The following is a 19004-nucleotide window of genomic DNA, read 5'->3' as shown; positions in this document are numbered from 1 at the left end:
GGATACTTGTCTTCCTAAATGTTCAAAAATAAGCAGCTAGTACCTACCTAGTACCTGTTTTAAAAGTGTAAGAGGCCTAAGGTGCTGCCTTTACCTCTCATCCTACTCCAGGGCTGGGCCTGCCAGGCTTGAAAACCTGGCTGAGTCCCTTGGGAGAAATGAATTTACACTGGTCCCAGGAAAGACTAAGGTTAGACACAAGGAAGTCCTGGTACGGAGTCTTGCCGGCAGCTACCTGAGAAGACCTGATAAATGCGACTCTCCCTAAGTCTGCTCTGAACCAACCGGGGATATTCACTGTAGGGTCAGTTCACCCTTGGTCCTCCCAGCAGCTCTCAGATTTACATCTGCCCTATAACCTCGCCCCATAGAGACTCATATTTCCTTGTTTGGGAAAATAAGTTTTGATCAGAGCAGGAAAAAAGCTGGTTTGGAATTTTTGCTTAAATCACTAAACTAAGATTCCACATATTAAAATATTAAATGAATTCAGCTCTGGTCTAAACTAGCAAATGTTAAGGTTATTATCATCACTGTTGTTACAGACAGGAGATGGTAAGAGGGAGAGAAGTAGCACCCATCTTGTTGAAACATAGCTACCCTGACGGGTAGCATGCTTCCTTTTAGGGTCAAGTGCAATTTGGTTTTGTTAACAAATACTAGCTAGAGTTGGGGATGCTGTGATAACGTACTGTCAAATCGGCTAAGATAGGCATTTAACACAAGTGATTTTCACACAATATAATTTTTAATGTCTATCGTACATCTGTTAACAGCATAGTTACACATGAGCCTAGAGCAGCACTTTCACGATGCTTCTCAGTACTCCTCAGGGGAGAGAGTTCCAGGACCCTCATCAGAGGGGGCTGACTCCCTCAGCATTTTCACTGTGGATCATTCTTTGGTCTCAAGGAGACTCAGAAGTCTAATTAAATTAAACCTGGGACCAAGGTCTGACAGTGTCCCAATATCTTTGATCTGATCTTACGCCCGGGAGAATTAGAGCCCCAGAATATGCCCCAGGCAGCACCAGAAGTCTTTATTTTCTCCCCACTGAACACTTTTAGAACAGTAATGAAGTCATTCTCTCCTTCCCCTAACGGCTTCCTTTTTTTCTCTTTTGGGAGAGAAGTTAAAATTTCTCTTGCCATCACTAGCTCGGGAAGATGGATTGTCTCAAGGAATCTTCTTTAATACAGAGGCATTCCAGAAATATTGCTTTGCAGGATGGGTGTCTAGGGAAAGAAACAGGAAGAAGTTCCCAGAGGACACTTTGCCTTCCACTGTAGACCATTGGTGTTGTCCATGGAGGCTGTCATGGCCACCTGTGTGGGTGTTCCTGGGCCCTCCAAGAGGTGAGGCCCGGTCTCCAAAGGTTGGACTCTTAGCTGATTGTTGCTCCTCTTCCAGCAAAGGGCAGCCACCTCACCTAGTGCTTCCGCAGACAGGCCAAAGGAGGGCAGCTGGCACTTGGGTGGGATGTTGCTGGAACGTGCCAACAACCTGACTTCCTCAGCCCATGGCTCACTCCAGGCTAAGTGAGGGCATGGGAATGTGATACAAAAGTAGCCTTTAACTACGTTTTTGGTGAGGAAAATAATCCCCTGTCTTTAAGTTATTTTGCCCCATGATTGAAGAATTCCTCTTGTGAAGCCCTCAGTGCTTTGGAGAGGGCATTACTCTTAGAAAAGTACAATGTTCCCCTCCTTACACAATTATACAAATAAAATGGCTGACCTGTTGATCTTGGCATTTAAAAAAAAAAAATGACATGGCCAGTACAGGGGCACCTGGGTGGCTCAGTCGTTAAGCGTCTGCCTTCGGCTGGGGTCATGGTCCCAGGGTCCTGGGATCGAGCCCCGCATTGGGCTCCCTGCTCGGCAGGAAGCCTGCTTCTCCCTCTCCCACTTCCCCTGCTTGTGTTCCTGCTCTCGCGATCTCTGTCTCTGTCAAATAAATAAAATCTTAAAAAAAAAAAAAAAAACATGGCCAGTACATTTTTTAGACTCCTATGCTTATGCACCAAGTGACACTTTGGATATAGAATGAAGCAACTTGGAGCTTGTAATGACAGAATCTTAAAAGGGGAGCTGCTCTCAGGTGTGGCCAGTAGCTTCGGGATGGAAGTGAATTCATGTGTTATGAAGAGTGATTCACTGAGAGGCCCCCTGAGTCCCCCATGAGGGCATATCCAAAAATAGTGGGCCTTAGCAGGGGCTCATTCATTTTTAAGTCAGTCATTTAACAAATATTTGCCAAATGCTTTTAGGGATCCTAAACTTTAAATCCCACCATCAAGAAGAGTCTCTGTAAGATGGCCGCCCTCCTTGGGAGATTCAGACTAGATTGGGGGGGGGGGGTTATCCGCTTTCTTGGAGTCCACTACTTCTCAGTGTTCAGGAGGGGAGGGGGCCCCAGGGCCATCAGCCAGCCTCTGGGGCCTGGCCTGCATCTGCACCCTCGGCTTCCACCTGGTTACTCTTGCCCAACTTTTTCAGGCTCTCCAAAAAGGTCTTCCACGTCTCCGACACGCTCTTTTCCAGAAGCCAGCCCTCACTCTCACACTCAGGGTCTTCAGGGTTAGACACACCTTCCAGTGCTGTGTGTAGGTAGCGCAGGCCAATCGTGATAGTCACCTGGTGGGGAGAAGAGACTTAGAGGAGGTCTGGGAGAAGGAGCTGGGGGCTGGAGCTATTAGGAAACCATGCAAGCCACCAGCCTCCTCATCGCCGGGGCCTTCAAGTGTGGCAAGATCTGTTGAGTCTGGCTTGGTGAGGGCCTGCCCACTAGCCTGGCCTGTGGTACTCAAGATAGCTGCCTCATCTCCAGCCCCATTCTCCTCTCTGGCCACCCTGGGCTTCTTAGGGTCCCATCCACACTTTCTCTCCTCGGGTCTTTACCATTTGCTGGTTGCCTAGAACATTGTTCCTCTACACATTCACTTGTTAATTCAGCTTCAGCCCTCGGTGAGGGCCCCTGCTACTCAATTCTCCCTCTTCCTCTCAGGTCTCACCCGTTTTGGGGGCATTAGTCCTAGGCTCCTCCTCCTCATGCCCCTAGCCCCTTCCTAGCACAGTGCTTGGCACATATTGGGTGTTGGGCAACTATTTGCTAGACAAAATTAAAGTCACCCCCTTCTCAGCAAACAGTATCATCGTATGTGGTTTCCTCTACTTCTGTTGTTTTGATTAGTGTGGGGATGAGTGGGTGATTTGTTTGGATTTGTTCACTAGCAGTCACTGCAGCAGGCTATGGTGCCAAAATGCCTGGGTTCAAACCCCAGCCCTGGCACTTAGCCAGCCATGTGACTAAGAAACCTCAGTTTACTCATATGATTTACAAATTTTCAGATGGAGTGTCTCCTGCCTCATGTGCATGCTGTGACATGTCAGTAGGTGTAGAGCACGGTACGTGGTGCGCCGAAAGGATGAATAGATGTGTCAGCCATATTGGTTATTAATGTGGTAAGTACTGTTTTCACTGCTCTAATATATTGTGTTACCCAATTGTTTCTACACAGATTCCTGGTTTACTCTCTCTTACACTTCTCCTTTTATGGTATAGCAAACTCTGTGAGGTGGTGAGGCCTGCTAATAGAGAATGTCCAACCCCCTGATCCATCTTTTTTCATTCAGTCTCCCAGCCCCTAAAACAGCACCCCATGGTGGTAGGGGCTCAGTAAACATCTATTGAATCAGTGCTCAAGGAGCATTTTATAATTGCAGTAGTAGATGACATTAGTAACTAATAGTTTTAGGTTTTTGTTATTGTCATTGTCTATTGAAAGTTCAATAAAATATTTTTATGGTGGAAAAACTCACCTCCAGGAAGTCCTCCTGGTGTGCATGCTCCTCTGATCCCCTGCTGCTTTCCTGAAGGAGGCTTACTGCTGCATTATTAATTTTGCACTTAATGCAAATGGTTCTCCCTTTGGTTCATGAGTTAGATGTCACCTCCTAACTGGATTGTGAGGCCCAGGAGGGCAAGGCCCAGGCCAGAGCCACCCTTGTGCCCATTACAGAGCTCTGCTAACCAAAGGCCTCAACTAAAAGTCAAGGGCACTTACTCCCTGTTCCAGTGAACTGGTCCTCATCTCATGCAGTCACTAGCTTCCTGGAAACGTGAGCAAACTGAGAGGCAACCAGTGGAATCCCATTTTCCCACTGATTCTGTTATCCTTTCAGTCTTCTTTTCATGGGTTTTCAAGGAACATGACCTTCTGCCCCTCTAGCAGTAAGCTTCTCATCTCTCTACCCACTCATTCCCAAGACTGTGCCTCAAGGAGTCAATGACCAATAAAACGTCATTAATTTGCCTCGACATCAAAAGAAGCCCTCCCTTCCCTCCCAGCCCACCCCTGCCCCAGACTGTATAGTACCTCTAGTGTGAGGTGGTGAGTTAGAAGTAGTCGCCACGTCTGAACTTCCATAGCACTAAGAGAGCAGCTTACTTAAAGGAAACTTTCAGTGAATCTTCTCTAATGGACAGACTTTCCCCACCTAAGGTTTCTGGCTTTGTACTTCTGAATTTTGGGGTCTGGATTTTCTGCTGTCAGCTCAAAGCAGGAGGCCCTGAGTCACCCTCTGAATCCCCTTGGTTTACCACTCACTAACACTTGCTCTCGTTCAGCACCCAGGACAGCTCCTAGTACTGGTTAGGTGTTTAAGAACTAACTCTTCAATAAATGAATGAATGGCTACATCCCAAACTCTGTACAGAGAGGAATTAAGCCTCACAGGTGAGATCAGATGAACCCACTAATAATTAGAATAACAGGCAAATTGCTACCAGAGTCTCCAGGGAAGCACAAATCCAAATAGCTCCCATTTCCTGAACACAATGTATTATCTCCTTTTGCCCCCCAGGAGTCCCAAAGCTCAGTGCTGTCGGCCCCCTATAATAGAGAGATTAAATAACTTTCCAAGGCCTCAGACTGAAAAAATGAAGGCACAGGATGAACCTCTAAAACATGCAAAGTGAAGGAAGCCAAACAGAAAAAGTCATATATTATGATGGCATTTATATAAAGTGTCCAGAATAGGTAAATCCGCAAGGACAGAGCACAGATTAATGGTTGCCAGGGGCTGGGGGGAAAGAGGTGGGGAGTATGCTGCTTAATGGGTATAAGCTTCTCTTTGGGAGTGATGGAAATCTTTTAGAACTAGATAGAGGTGGTGGTTACACAACATTGTGGAATGTACTAACTGCCACTGAATTGCTCACTTTAAAATGGTTAATTTTAAGTTCTATGATTCTCACCTCAATAAACTATTTTTTGAGTGATAGGAAAAAAATAAAAAATAGTGGAGGTGCTCGTATTCAAACTTAGGCCTGCCTGACCCACAGCTAAGCTGAAGGCTGGTTCCGAGGAGAGAGACAAGCACTCCAGGCCAGGCCCCACCCATCAAATCCAAAAGGAGCAGGTGACTCCCTCTTCCCTCGCCCCCACCTGGCCCAAAGCCTACCTCAAAGAGCCAGACGAGGAGCGTGACAGCGCCCATGGAGTTCATGAGGCTGCTGTAGTAGCTCAGCAGGGCGGCCCTGCAGCCGTTCACCCACAGGTTGAGCTCCTCTGTCTGGTGGTCATAGCTGTAGTGTGCCGAATTGTTGGTGAGCTGGTACTGAATGCAGGGCCGTGGTGAGCTGGGGTTGCAGCAGCTAAAGGGAACACCATCCACCAGGTATCGCCCGTCCACATTGCTCTTGATGCGACTAGAGGAGAAAGATGGCTTGAGAGGGGCTTCTTGGATTTCTCACCAGGGGCCAGTTCCCCCCAGCCCCTGCCTCTGAAAAGCTATAATATTCATTCATCCATTTGTTCATTCATTCGTTCGTTCATTCTCGATAAATATTTGTTGTGTACCTACTGTGTGCCAGCCACTGTTCTAGGAGCTGAAGATGGAGAGTTGACCCTAGAGAACCAATGTCCCTGCCTTGCTAGAGCTTAGGTCCTAGAGGGTTGAGACAGATGATAAACCAAGAAGAAAGTCAATAAGGAATGTAGAAATGCATCCAACCACACTGTGTACTGCCAGGCCCTGGCCCGCAGTGATCATCTGGAGCATGTCAGGCAGGTAGGAAGAGGAGCAGGACGGGTGGTGGCTGGGACAAGAGTGCCAGGCATTCATGGCCAACAGCCTGTAGCCCCCAGCCCCCTCTCCGACTTCCTGCCCCCCAATAACGAGTCCCTAGGGACCAAGGCCCCTCGGGCCAGATCAGTTCTGTTCAGGGATGTTTCCAGAAGTCCTGCTCTGACCCAGGGCCTGTGTGGGGGCAGGGAACTCTGCCCCTAGCCAGGTGGGATCTCCTCACTCACCCGAAGGATGCGGCCCACATTACTTTGGCACTTCTATATTTACTATGTATTTGGTTAGCACACACCTCACATTCATGTGGGTTGAGAATTCAAAAGGGAGACATCTTTACAGTGAAGGCTCTCCCCATCCTCCTCAGGCATCCGGGTATGTCCTGTCTGACCTGAGTGTGGCTACCCAGGTGTCTGTGTGCCAGAGGTCATCAAGCTTTCGCCCTTAAGATTTATGCACCTGAGTGTATGCATGTTATCTTGAGAAAAAGTTTTTTTTTAAGTTGAACATGAACAATGCTGTACATAATAGATGCTTTTACAACATAAGAATAGAAAGCATGTAATTATTTAAAATAGAAATTATAATTCCACTTATAACTCCACTTCTGGGTATTCAAAGAAAATGAGAACATTAACTCAAGGGGCACCTGGCTGGCTCAGTCGGAGGAGCATGTGACTCTTGATCTCAGGGTTGTGAGTTCAAGCCCCACATTGAGTGTAGAGATTACTTAAAAATAAAATCTTGAAAGAAGAAAACATTAAGTCAAAAAGATATATGTATCCCTGTGTTCATTGCAGCATTATTTATAAAAGCCAAGACCTGGGAACAACATAAGTGTCCATCAATGGGTGAATGGATAAAGAAACTTTGATACACACATGCAATGGCATATTCTTCAGCTATAAAAAAAGAAAACTTGCCATTTGCAACAACATGGATGGACCTTGAGGACATTATGCCAAGTGAAATAATAAAGACAAATACCATTTGATCTCACTTATATGTGGAATCTAAAAACAAAACAAGCCAAAAAACCAAGTTTATAGATACAGAGAAAATTTGTTGTTGCCAGAGACAGGTGAGGTGGGTGGGTAAAATGGGTGAAGGTGACCAAAGTACCAGCTTCCAGTTATAAATAAATAAGTCCTGGGGATGTAATATACGGCATGGCAATTACAGTTAATAATGCTGCATTGCCTATTTGAAAGCTGCCAAGAGAGTAAATCTCAAAGTTTCTTATCACAAGAAAAAAATTCTGTAACTATGTATGGTGATGGATGCTAACTAGATTTATTGTGGTGATCACTTTCCATTTTATGCAAACAGCAAATCATATATTGTATCCTGAAACTAATACAATGTTGATGTCAACTATACCTCAATAATAAATTAATTAATTAATTTAAAAATTGTTTTCAAGGGGCACCTGGGTGCCTCAGTCAGTCAAGCATCTGCCTTCAGCTCAGGTCGTGATCCCAGGGTCCTGGGATCGAGCCCTGCATGGGGCTCCTGCTCAGCGGGGAGTCTGCTTCTCCCTCTCCCTTTCCCCCTCCTCCCCACTTGTGCTCTCTCTTTCTCACGCTCTCTCTCAAATAAAATCTTTAAGAAAAAATTTTAAAAAAAGAAATTGTTTCAACAATGTTCATTGAAATGATAATTTCAATGTTTAGCTCTAAATGTCCATGTTTAGTCTCCCACTTATTCTTGTCCCTTGACCTCCAGGTCCCCCCAACTGTAGCCAACTGTCTGTCCTTCTAAAAAGGCTGTGGGGCGCCTGGGTGGCTCAGTCGTTAAGCGTCTGCCTTTGGCTCAGGTCATGATCCCAGGGTCCTGGGATCGAGCCCCACTCGGGCTCCCTGCTCAGCGGGAGGCCTGCTTCTCCCTCTCCCGCTCCCCCTGCTTGTGTTCCCTCTCTTGCTGTGTCTCTCTCTGTCAAATAAATAAATAAAATCTTTTTAAAAAATAAAATAAATAAAAATAAAAAGACTGCATACATGATGAGCAAACACAGATTGTGCAAATATTCTTACTCTTCCTGTCTTTTACCCAAATGGTAATGTACTGTCTTGAACCTTTCTTTTTTTCCCTTAGCAATATCTTAGAGATCTTTTTATGTCTACCAGTGGAGAGTGTTCTCCAGGTTTTTCATGAGCTGTGTGGTATCACCATTGTACAGATGGTCCATGGGGTAGTAGTCAGTTCCCTACTGCTGGATATTTAGGGTTTTCCCAGTCTCCTGTCAATACAAACATTTTGGATATTGTGAATATATCTAGAGTGTCAATTCCTAGAGGAGGTATCCCTGCATCAAAGGGTGGGTCCATCTGTGATTGGCCTAGATCCCTACCATATTTCTCCCTGGAGTTTGTACAATCACACCCCCAACAGACATGCATGAGACAACCTACCCTTCGTGGCCCTACCCACACAGGTTTGATTTCTGGCCTTTGCCAACCTGATGGATGGAAAATAGTATCTCAAGGTTGTTTTAATTTCCATTTTTCTCATTATGAATGAAATTGAGTGTCTTCTGATATGTTGAAGCGTCATTTGTGGTTCCTTTTCTGTGAACTATCTGTTGATCAGTATGATTAAGACTTTAGGAAGGTTCTGCACAATGTGGCCTCCTTGGTTCCAGAACAGTCCTCACCTGGGTTATGGTGACCATATTTCCACACGCTCTGCAGTCCCTGACCTCTACTTCCTAGTCCCTTGCCCAGAGAATGGGTGGCCCTGGGTACACAGGGGATCCAGGACAGTGATAAGAGCCGGACCACCTGAACTTACTCCCAGTTCATTCCTCTGGACAAGTTCCTTCACCTCTCCAGGCCTCAGCTTCCTCATCTGTAAAATGGAGTTGACATGAGGATCATATGAAGGGATGCATGTAAAAAGTCTTAGAAGAGTGGCTGGTACACAGTAAGTGCACAATAAGCGTGGACTCATGGCCACGCCTGGGCGGGGTGATGGAGAAAGAACCTTCACATATGCTCTGTGTGCTCTCAGGAAACAACTGTGACAGTGGAACAGACCACTCAACACCACTGGGCAATAGTCACTTGTGAGCAGGCGGCAGGGTTTCTGCCAACGGTGAAGAAGAGAGTATGAGAGTCTTCTGTGAGGACAGCAGCCGTGTCCGCAAGAGCAGAGCTCACCACTGGCCTGAGGCAAGCCCTGCTAGACACTTGTCACTGACTGAAGTGGTTGCTACTGAAGTTGTTGCTTGAGCTCAACTGAGTGCACCAAGAGCACAGTGGGAGCAGAAACCACTCTGCTCTCCCCCTGCAGCCCCCGCTCAGCACCTGGTGGTGGGACTGGGTGGTCCACGGTGGGAGGACTGAAGCAGAAAGGCCCTCAGTTTGGGATTCCTGTCCCCCTCTTGAACCTGCACGACTGAGCAGACAGTAGTCTCCCACCCCCAGTCTCCTTGAGGCTGAACTCAAATGCTGTTTGTCCCTCTTCCTGACCTGCAGGCTGTCCCTTGAGCCTGCTCCCACCAACACAACATCCAACCTGGACCGTTCCCAGTGTCCCCATGAGAAGAGGGGGCATTGTAGAGGGAGCCAGCCTTTGAGTCCCAAATCTGCATTTCTGATCTGTGGAACCTCATCCTCTGGACCTGTGTCAGGTGGGGATTACCCTCTTGGGAGCTGTGGGGAGCTCTAAATGAGGCAGGGTGTGGGGTGCACTTGACACAGGCCCTCAGAGAATGCCCACCTATGGCCACCTGGGAAGGACCTTGCAATCCACCAGATTGTTCTACAGAGGAAGAAGTGGTGCCCAAGCAGGGCAGGGCCTCACTCAAAGCCAAACAACAAGTGGAAGACTAGCCCACAGCAGTTGCCCACTTCTCCCCTCAGAGATGCTTCAGAGTCTCTCGGGTCCTTCCTGTCTGTTGGCTCTTCTGTTTAAGTTTCCTGGGAAAGCATGATCTCCTCCTTTGTTCCCTGTCCCAGAAGCCCTTTCTTGTCCACGATTCTCACTCATTATGCACTCTCCAGGTATATTAAGCTAGGGTAAAGCCTATGGACCTGCCTCATACATACTACGGTGTATCTGAAGTGAAGGCCAGGCCTGCAGTTTTGTGAGCTGAGGCCAGTAGAGGCTCTGAGCTACCCTCACTCTGCAGGCTGGCCTTCTGGAGAGCCCCTGTCTTCCCACCTCACCTAGCTCACTCCCCCAAGTGGAGAAGTCGCCTTGCTAGCCTCATTAAGGCAAAGCTATGTCTCCCCTCAGACTGGGATTTCCTGAGGTTAGGACTGTCTCTCCCCCTCAGCTGGGGCTCCCTGAGGGAAGGCTATGTCTCCCGCCTCTCACACTGGAGCTCCCTGGGGGAAGGGCTGTATCCCCCTCAGACTGCAGCTCCCTGAGTGCAGGACTGTGTCTCCCCTTCAGGCTGGGGCTCCCTGAAGACAGGGCTGTGTCTCCCGCCTCTGACTGGGCTCCCTGAGGGCAGGGCTGTTTCTGCCCCTCAAACTGGGGCTCCCTGAGGACAGGGCCATGTCTCCCCTCACACTGGGGAGACAGTGACTTGGGAAAATCATCATGTCAGAGTTTTCCTGGAAAAACCAACATAATTCAGGAGGTAAATCAATAAATCAACAAAGAAATCCATAGGGAAATAAACAGTGGAGGGGAGTGGGGAAGGCAGGGGTATAACTGATCATGAGTCAGTCCCCAACTGGGGATTGTGTCTCCCCTGTCTTCCCTCACTCACCACCTGCAGTACTTTATATCCAGTAACTACTCAAAAAAAAAAAAAAATCTTCAAGGAAATACTAATACTGTACTGCTATATACCAACTGGTCTATGTGTATTATTCCACTTACTCTCTACCGCACCCCTGTCATGTCATTTCTCAGATGAGAAAACTGAGTCTGACAGAAGTCAGGTGAATTGCCAAGGTTCCACAAGTGTCACTCAGCTAGCATTCCAGTTGGGGAGTGACTCATTATCAGTTATACCCCTGCCTTCCCCACTCCCCTCCACTGTTTATTTCCATATGGATTTCTTTGTTGATTTATTGATTTACCTCCTGAATTATGTTGGTTTTTCCAGGAAAACTCTGACATGATCATTTTCCCAAGTCATATATGACTTGGCTATGGGAGAGTATGCTAGAAACAGGTCTTTTCGTAATCAAGACCCTTCCGTGGTGAGCCCTGAGCAGAGCAAGATTTGTAGCCTGGGAAATACTCTGATATAAATAGCCAGCTCACCACCTAAGGAGCTCTCCTTGCCTGGCTTTGTCTTAAGAGGGTGAGTGGGGCCTTAATCTGTGGTTGTAACCAGGACAAGCACTAAGTAAACAAGGTGATGCTTCTAGAGGAGATGGAGGGCTAATTCCAGAGATAGGGGACCCCAACAGATCCCAGGCTGGGAGCCCAGGGGAGTCCCAGCCTTCATCAAGCCAGGCCTGCCCCCCCTCCACGCCATTCTGTCCTGGGCCTTGTCCTCAGGAAACCCTAGTCTGAGGGAGAGGAACCACACAGCCTTCAAGAAGCCCCAGTCTGAGCGGGGAGATACAGACCTGCCCCCAGGGAGTCCCAGTCTGAGAGGGAGACATAGCCCTGCCCTCAGCGAGACCCAGTCTGATGGGGGGAGACACAGCCCTGCCCTCAGGGAGCCCCAGTCTGAGGGGGAGACACAACACAGCCCTCAAGGAACCCCAGTCTGAGGGGAGACTCAGTCCTACCCTCAGGGAGCTCCTAGCCATAGTCTAGTCTTCTTGAGATGTCTGTAAATTGTTCAGAAAGAGTGAACAGAAGCCTGTAGCCTGTGGATTCCCTGAGTGGGATGGGCAAGTGAGAGAGCTTGGTGCCCACTTCTCCTTCAGACTGAGGGCTTCAGGCCAAGCCCTCCTGGCTGACAGTTCCTCGTGCCAAGGCCTCTCACCCCAAGACACTAAAGCTCTGTTCATCCTAAAAGCAGGGGAAAGTTTTAAAGGAATTGTTATAAACTGGCTGAAAACTTTATCCCTCCTCATGTGATGCATTAAGATACACAGAGCACCCTAGGAAGTGTTCTTGCTAAAACCAAACCTGAATCCAAGCACACCTCAGCCCTAACTACTGGCTTATGGGTAAATGCAGGGGACAGAAGAACAAGTTAGATGACACCACTTGGCTGAAATTGCCCAATTGAGAATGTGAGGAATTCTTCAGGACAAATAGCCCAGTTCCTTCAATACACATATGGCATGACAATAACTGTTATAGAGTAAAAGAAGCAAAAGTGATCAAAGAACCAAATGCACAATGTGGGCTTGGTTTGGATCCTGATTTGAACAAAGCAACTGTAAAAGATAGTTTGAGACAATCAGAGAAAATTCAACAGACTAGATATTAGATGATCTTGCTGCTAGTTTTGTTGGGCATGATTACTATTGTGCTTATGTCAAACAAAAACAAAAAGGCAAAAAACAAAACCTCTGTACCTGTTAGAAATGACTCCTTAAATATTTACAGGTGAAAGGATTTGCTTTAAGATACTCAGAGGGGATAATGTGTGTTTGGGAGGGTGGTATAGATGAAACAAGAAAGCGAAAATGTGTGCATTTGTTGAAGCTAGGAGAAGTGTACATGGAAAGTCATTATAATCTCTCTACTTTTGTGAATGCTTGAAATATTCCATGATGAAAGTTGAAAAATGTAGTAAAATAAAAGAAGCACTGGCTGAGAACTACAAACCTATGTCCGAATAACTTGCTCTGAAGATTCAGTTGCTAAGGGAGGCAGCATCCCTGGACTCTGCTCCTCCCTCGGAGGGCCTCCCCCAGTCATAAGGGAACATGTCTCCCCACCCTCAGGAGCACCAGGCTAGAGCCAGTGAGAAGGTAAACACACAGGGTAGAGCAGAACCCAGCCTCACTTGCCACAGGCCACAGGGAGCCTGGGCGGTTTCTCTGGTTTCTGTGCAGCCGTCTCACAATTATCTGAGACCCGGGCACAGAAGAACTGGAATCCAGTCATAATCCCTAGAAGTTTCTCAAGCCTAGGTCATCTCCGCCCACACCTTCCACTGTCCCTCTGGAGGAGGGTGGCACGGAGGACAAGAAGACAGAGAAAGACAGGATGAGAGAGGACAGTGTGGCCTGGATAATTCAAAGCTTCAGTCAGGGCACAGATTCATCTGACACTGAAGCTGTACAAGGTGCCTAACATCACGGGCAAGCAGCGCAAGTCGAGTGGAAGGAGCAGAATTACAACCCGGCACCCCATACAACGCGATATGATTTGTCTGTAAAAAGGAAGGATGTTCTAACAAATGTGGCAACATGGTTGAACTTGGAAAACATTATGCTAAGTCAAAAGAGCCAGGCCCGAAAGGACCAATATTATATGATTTCCTTCAAAGGAGATATCCAGAAGAGGGAGAAGTATAGAGACAGAGAGGAGACTAGTGGTTTCTTAGAGCTAGGGAGGGTAGCTTTCACTCCTTAGCCATGGGAGGCTAGGGAGTGAAAGCCAGAGGGTACGGGGTGTCCCTTCCACATGATGGAAATGTTCTAAGGTGAGCTGTGGTGTTGACTGGTAGCACAACTCTGTGAACATGCCAAAAACCATTGAACTGTCCCCTTTCATTGGGTGAGTTGTAAGGAATGTAAATCATCTCAATAAGCCCCCACTTCTTGCTGTGAGATCCAACCTGAGGCTCAGATCTCTCATCTATAAAATAGAGAAAAACAACACCTAAAAGAATAACAACAACTAAGAGAATTATTAAACCCCCCAGGGAGGGGTTTTGTGCAGAATAAATGTGGGACCTGACAACATAGTGATGGGGCAGACTGGGGGTGGGGTGTGGCCAGTGGGCTATTTGCTTGGACGGCTGGGGTGGGGCAGGGGTGCGGGTGGGGAGATTCTAAATTCATAAAAATCTGAGGTGGGGCGCCTGGGTGGCTCAGTCTGTTAGGCGTCAGCCTTCTGCTCAGGTCGTGATCTCCGGGTCCCGGGATCAAGCCCGACACTGGGCTCCCTGCTCAGTGGGGAGTCTGCTTCTCCCTCTCCCCCTGCCCCTCACCCCTGCTTAGTCTCTCTCTCTCTCTCACTGTCTCTCTCAAGTGGATAAAAAAAAAATCTTTTAAAAAAAATCTTCAATTGATATTGTGTAGGCCAGGAGCCTTCTGGAAAGAGTCCTTGATCTTAAAGATCCCCCTAAGAAATCTCCAAACACCAACCACCAGCCACCCCTCCATGTTTGCTGGGACCCCAAGCTCTGTGCTCAGTTTCCTGGGGGACCATTGGAGCAGGGGCATAGCTGGGGAGGTTCCCGGGGAGCCCTGTGTGCAGGAACCCAGTTCCACCTCTCAGGACCCAGACTGGAAATGTTTTCTGTAACCCAGTCCAGCAAGGTGTACATCGTATGGAATGGAGAGAGATGCTCCAGGGGCAGAGCCTGCAGAAAGGACCAGAAGTTAGGCACTAGACACTGCCCATACCCAGGACCAGTGTCACTGGAGGAGCTCGGTGCATTTTCTGCAGACTTCCCACCCTCCCCCTCCAACCAGCTCACTGCTCCTAGGATCCCCTCCCAGAGTTGTCAGGGTCAAGGAGACTGAGGCCCACCCCAGCCTTTTTATTGGCTTCTCTGAATTTGGTAGGGAAAGGAAAAAGAGAAAAAGGTAAAGAATTCCTTTTAAAAAAATCTTGGTGGAAGATGACGCTGCTCCCTGGTCCTGCCCTCCTGCCAGGCCCCACGCCCGCCTCTCTCTGCTTCTGCTGCCTCTGGATCCTCGCCCTGAGGGTGCTGCTGAGAAAAGCCAGAAAAACGTAAATGCTTACCACTTTCCCGCTCTTGGCCTCAAAAAAATAAATACACTTTAGATTGTTCAGAGGAGGATTTGCAGGGGCCAGCTTTGTCAGGAAAACTTAACAGTCCTCCTAAGTAAAGCAGTCAAGACATGAAAAAAATCTGAGCCTCTGGAAAGGGAGGAAGTGCCACCCCATGCCCCAGGAGCCTCCGCTCGCTCACAGGTGTTGTCCACTGGTCATCAGAGTGAGAATTTGTGGAAAGCATTGATGTGGTCCTCTCTCTACTAGGTTGTGCCCTTAGCAGCACAGGAGTGTGACATCATGGGAGGTTTGGGAAAGGAGACAGGCATTTCAGTTCTACCATTGTGTCTTAAGACCAGCTTTGTGGAAAGTGACAGCCAACAGATACATTTTCCACCTGGAAACAGCCTAAGGGAAGTAAGAGAAAGACAGAGACAAAGAGACAGAAGCAAAAGCCTCAAAGAAGCCTACTCCAGTGTGGCCAATAGAAGCAAATAAGAACGAACTAAATGCCTGCCTAAGTGTGTCCATTCAGGAAGTGTAATATGATGCACCAATTAAACATGATCACTTTACACAAATACCAGATGATATCACTCACATGTAAAATCTAAAAAAACCAAACACACAGAAACAGACTAGACTGGTGGTTGCTGGGGGCGGGGAGAGGGAAGGGGAGATGTTGGTCAAAGGGTACAAACTTCCAGTGATAAGTTCTGGGGATCTCCTCTACAGCTCGGTGATTATAGTTAACAATACTGTGTTATATCCTTGAAACTTGCCAAGTTCTCACCACAAAAAAGCAATGGCTATTATGTGCCATGATGCAGGTGTTATAGCAAATGCGACCATAGTAATCCATAGTAATCACTTTGCAATACGTAAGTGTATCAAATCAACATGTTCTGCACCTTAAACGTACACAATGTTATTTGTCAATTATATTTAAACAAAGCTGGGGGGGAATATATTTGTTCTGAACATTACGCAAATACTATATTATCAAATTACAAAATGGGGTGCTCAGTTGTATTTATACCATGGTTACACTATTTATTATGTAAATGTTAACAAGACTAAACCAAATGGGGAAAAATTAAAGCCATTAGTCAGTTGTGGGTGAGAATCTGGCTTGAATTCTTTTTCCTGTTTTTGTTTCTCTTAATGTTGTCACTATATTTTGTGTGTGTGTGTGTGTGACTGAGAAACTTTTTTCAAGTCAGTGGAGTTAGGATAGTTTCACTCCCAACAAGTTGGTATGAAGCACTGAGGTGGTTTGGATCAAGCCTACTGTTTGCCTGAAAATTTAGATATGCCAACCACTGGGAGTGGAACAACCTGGAGAATTTCTCTGCTCTGGGACAAAAGGAGATTTGGGGATTACCGGGAGGCTTTGTAAGTCTCTCCAATGACTAACTCTGTGCAGAAGGCAATCAAGGAAAATGACAGGAAAAAATGAAAGCCCTTTCTTATTTGCTCACAAAGGCTGTTTCAGCTTCTCCCCTTCTCTCACTCCCATCCCCAGGAATTCTGCTTGTCCCTCCTGTGGCACCTTGTGTAAATCCTGCCACCTTGTGCTGTCCCTGCTAGACCTGTCACCTCGGAAGGGCAAAGTGGTTTACCAGCCTCTTCTTAACTAGGGATTTGTAGCAGTAATCCCCACCCACAGAGAAAATAGAAGCCCCAAGCACTGACCTTCAGTCTGACTTCCCTTCCGTCATCTGGGGTTCCTGGGTGTCATCTGGGCGTCAGCCGTGTCCTGCTGCCAGTGTGCCCAGCACCCTGCGTTCAAGTCCTCCTGGACTCACCAGCCTTACCCAGGACAACCCTGAATGAACAGCTGACCCCTTGCCTCAGCCAGGGAATGGGTTGGATGGGACAGAAAGAAGAGGTGAGGATGAGCCACGGGCTCAGGGCAGGCTGCCCTTTCCCTAGAAAATGACTTGAGACCCATAATGGTGGGTCTCTGGGGAAGAGCAGTGTTCCAGAGTCAGCCGCTGTCTCCTCCACCTCTGGCTCACCAGTACCTCCCTACGTTGCAGCTCAGGATTTTATTTTTATACACACCACAAATACTTTAGATACGTATTTGTGTCATACTACCGTGATTCAAGAAGTAAACACCAGCACATATTTAATGGGCACCTGCTGTATGCCAGGCTCTAGACGGAGCTAGGAGGTCACCTCCAAGATTATCTATTCCAGTGCCTTCGTTTAAAAGATGGGCGAGCAAGGTACCAGAGTGGCAAGTGACTCACCCAAGGTCACAAGCTAATTTACAACACAGCCCAAACTATAGCCTAGACCTCCTGACTGCCTTGTCCTCTGCTCTTTCCACCACACCCAAGGACAAATACCTAGAGATGCTCCGACTCAGAAGGTTGGAAAACAAGGGAACTAACCAGGAAATTTAAGCTTCTGGGACTGAATGCATAAACTTTGAGTGAATAAGACAAAGAGCCAAATAACATCTCAGTATATGTGATCTATGAATGCCCCATCCCTACCGTATGAAGCAGGCACACTTTCCTGGCTGGGTCTTCCTCCCTGGAGACTCCTATCCAAGCAACTTAACGTAACTTGACACTTTCCTCCCAGACATTCCTTAGCCAGACATTAGGTGGAGCATATGATATCGCCATCTTTATAGGTCAAAAATGTTAGCATATTGGCAATTTCACATGGGCCACCTGAATCCAGCCTCACCACACACACACACACACACACACAGTACTAAGTTGCGCACACAGAGCACCCCCATGGGCCTCCGAGTCCCCATCTAGCTCTGATCCCAGGACCGGAGACCACTCACTCTTTGACTTCTTTGGAGGAAAAGTCCAGGTAGCGATTGCTGATCCACTGAATCTCAAACCAATCTCGAAAGCCATTGTTGCCACAGCATTTGAACTCAATCTGCAGCAGGTCGATGGTCTTCTTCATGAAACACCTGCCAGGGGTGTCTGTGTCTCGGTAGTACTTCATGCCATTCTTGAGCCCATGGGCCAGGGTGCTCTCCAGTGAGCTCCGCATGAGGAAGCAGCAGAGGGTCACCAGCAAGAGGGCAATGTTGAAGAGGACACAGACAGCCAAGTATGGCTTCAGCCAGGGCTTCCACTTGGCGTACTTGGCAGGGTCCAGGGCATCATAGCAGATCTTGCCGGCCAGAGAGTTGAAGACACAGGACAGCAGCCCCATCCCTATCAAGGAGTTGGGCACAAAATGGCTCTCTGAATTATTCATCACATCACTCCGCTTCCGCAGTTCGATCTTAAGGAACAGCCCTAGGCTGAAGATGATGATGCCAGCCAACACGGAGAACCAATTCATGAGCCAGAGCCCTTGGGCCAATTTCACCCGCTTCTTCTGGTCAAATTTGACCTTCAGCAGCGCCATGCTTGCCGAGTGCAGTCCAGGCAGCTTCCCTCGGCACAACTCTCACTCCTGACCTTCGTGAGCCCGGGGGCTGCAAACTCAGGGCCTTGGGAAGGAAGCAGATGGTCCACACTGCAGGGAGCTTCCCTGGGAACTGCCCATGTTGAGCCCCTTAGCCTGGGACCCCCGTTAACTTAGTAGTGGTAACAGGGGCCGCAGAGGCTCAGCTCATGAAGGGGCCAGGTCTCCGCGATGTTCCTGCAGCTTCCTTCCCAGCCAAGCAGGGAGAGCCGGAACGCCACAGATTAAAAGTGGGGACCACAAGACATCTCGCTAATCTCTTTAGCCAGGCTCATCCCATTAGACAAAGCTGTGCCAGTTTCAGAACATGGCCAAGAGGAGCCCAGACGGACACACTGCAGAAGAAAGCTCTGGGTTCAGCTTGAGGAATCAGGAACAAGAACAGGACTGGCCAGAGGAGCGGGCTCTCCCTGAGGGCTGGCTCAGATCGCGTGGCTCCCCAGAGGTCCGTGTGCAGGCCAAACTCCTTCACATTTAAAACTTTCAGTAGGACAAAAGACATTTTTATCCAAGTTGAAAAAGAAATGACAGATAGTGGGAAAACATTTACAACATGTAAAAAAAAAAAAAAAGCATTTTTTAATACTCCCACAATCCCACAATCAAAAGATCAATAATTGGGAAACAGGTAAGAGGAACAGGAGATTTAGAGGCAAACTTGGAAAGTCCGATCTGGAAAAGATATCC

At 47.7% G+C, this 19004-nt stretch overlaps 1 protein-coding gene across 1 annotated transcript; it reads right to left on the bottom strand.

Annotated features, from left to right (window-relative positions):
* Positions 1-2423: 2423 nt before the first annotated feature.
* PRPH2 (peripherin 2) lies at positions 2424-18291 on the bottom strand. The gene is made up of 3 exons (XM_028097889.2): positions 17677-18291; positions 5466-5712; positions 2424-2636 (listed from the first exon to the last, which is right to left on the bottom strand). The coding sequence occupies exons 1-3, from the start codon at positions 18255-18257 to the stop codon at positions 2424-2426; spliced, it is 1041 nt and encodes a 346-aa protein (XP_027953690.1). The 5' UTR covers positions 18258-18291.
* Between the last annotated feature and the right edge of the window lie 713 nt (positions 18292-19004).

The sequence above is a fragment of the Eumetopias jubatus genome, unplaced genomic scaffold (genome assembly GCF_037043125.1).
Source record: "Eumetopias jubatus isolate StellerSeaLion01/CBP00866 unplaced genomic scaffold, mEumJub1_p1.0 scaffold_6, whole genome shotgun sequence".
Taxonomy (NCBI): Eukaryota; Metazoa; Chordata; class Mammalia; order Carnivora; family Otariidae; genus Eumetopias; species Eumetopias jubatus.
This window is presented reverse-complemented; position numbering and strand designations above follow the sequence as displayed.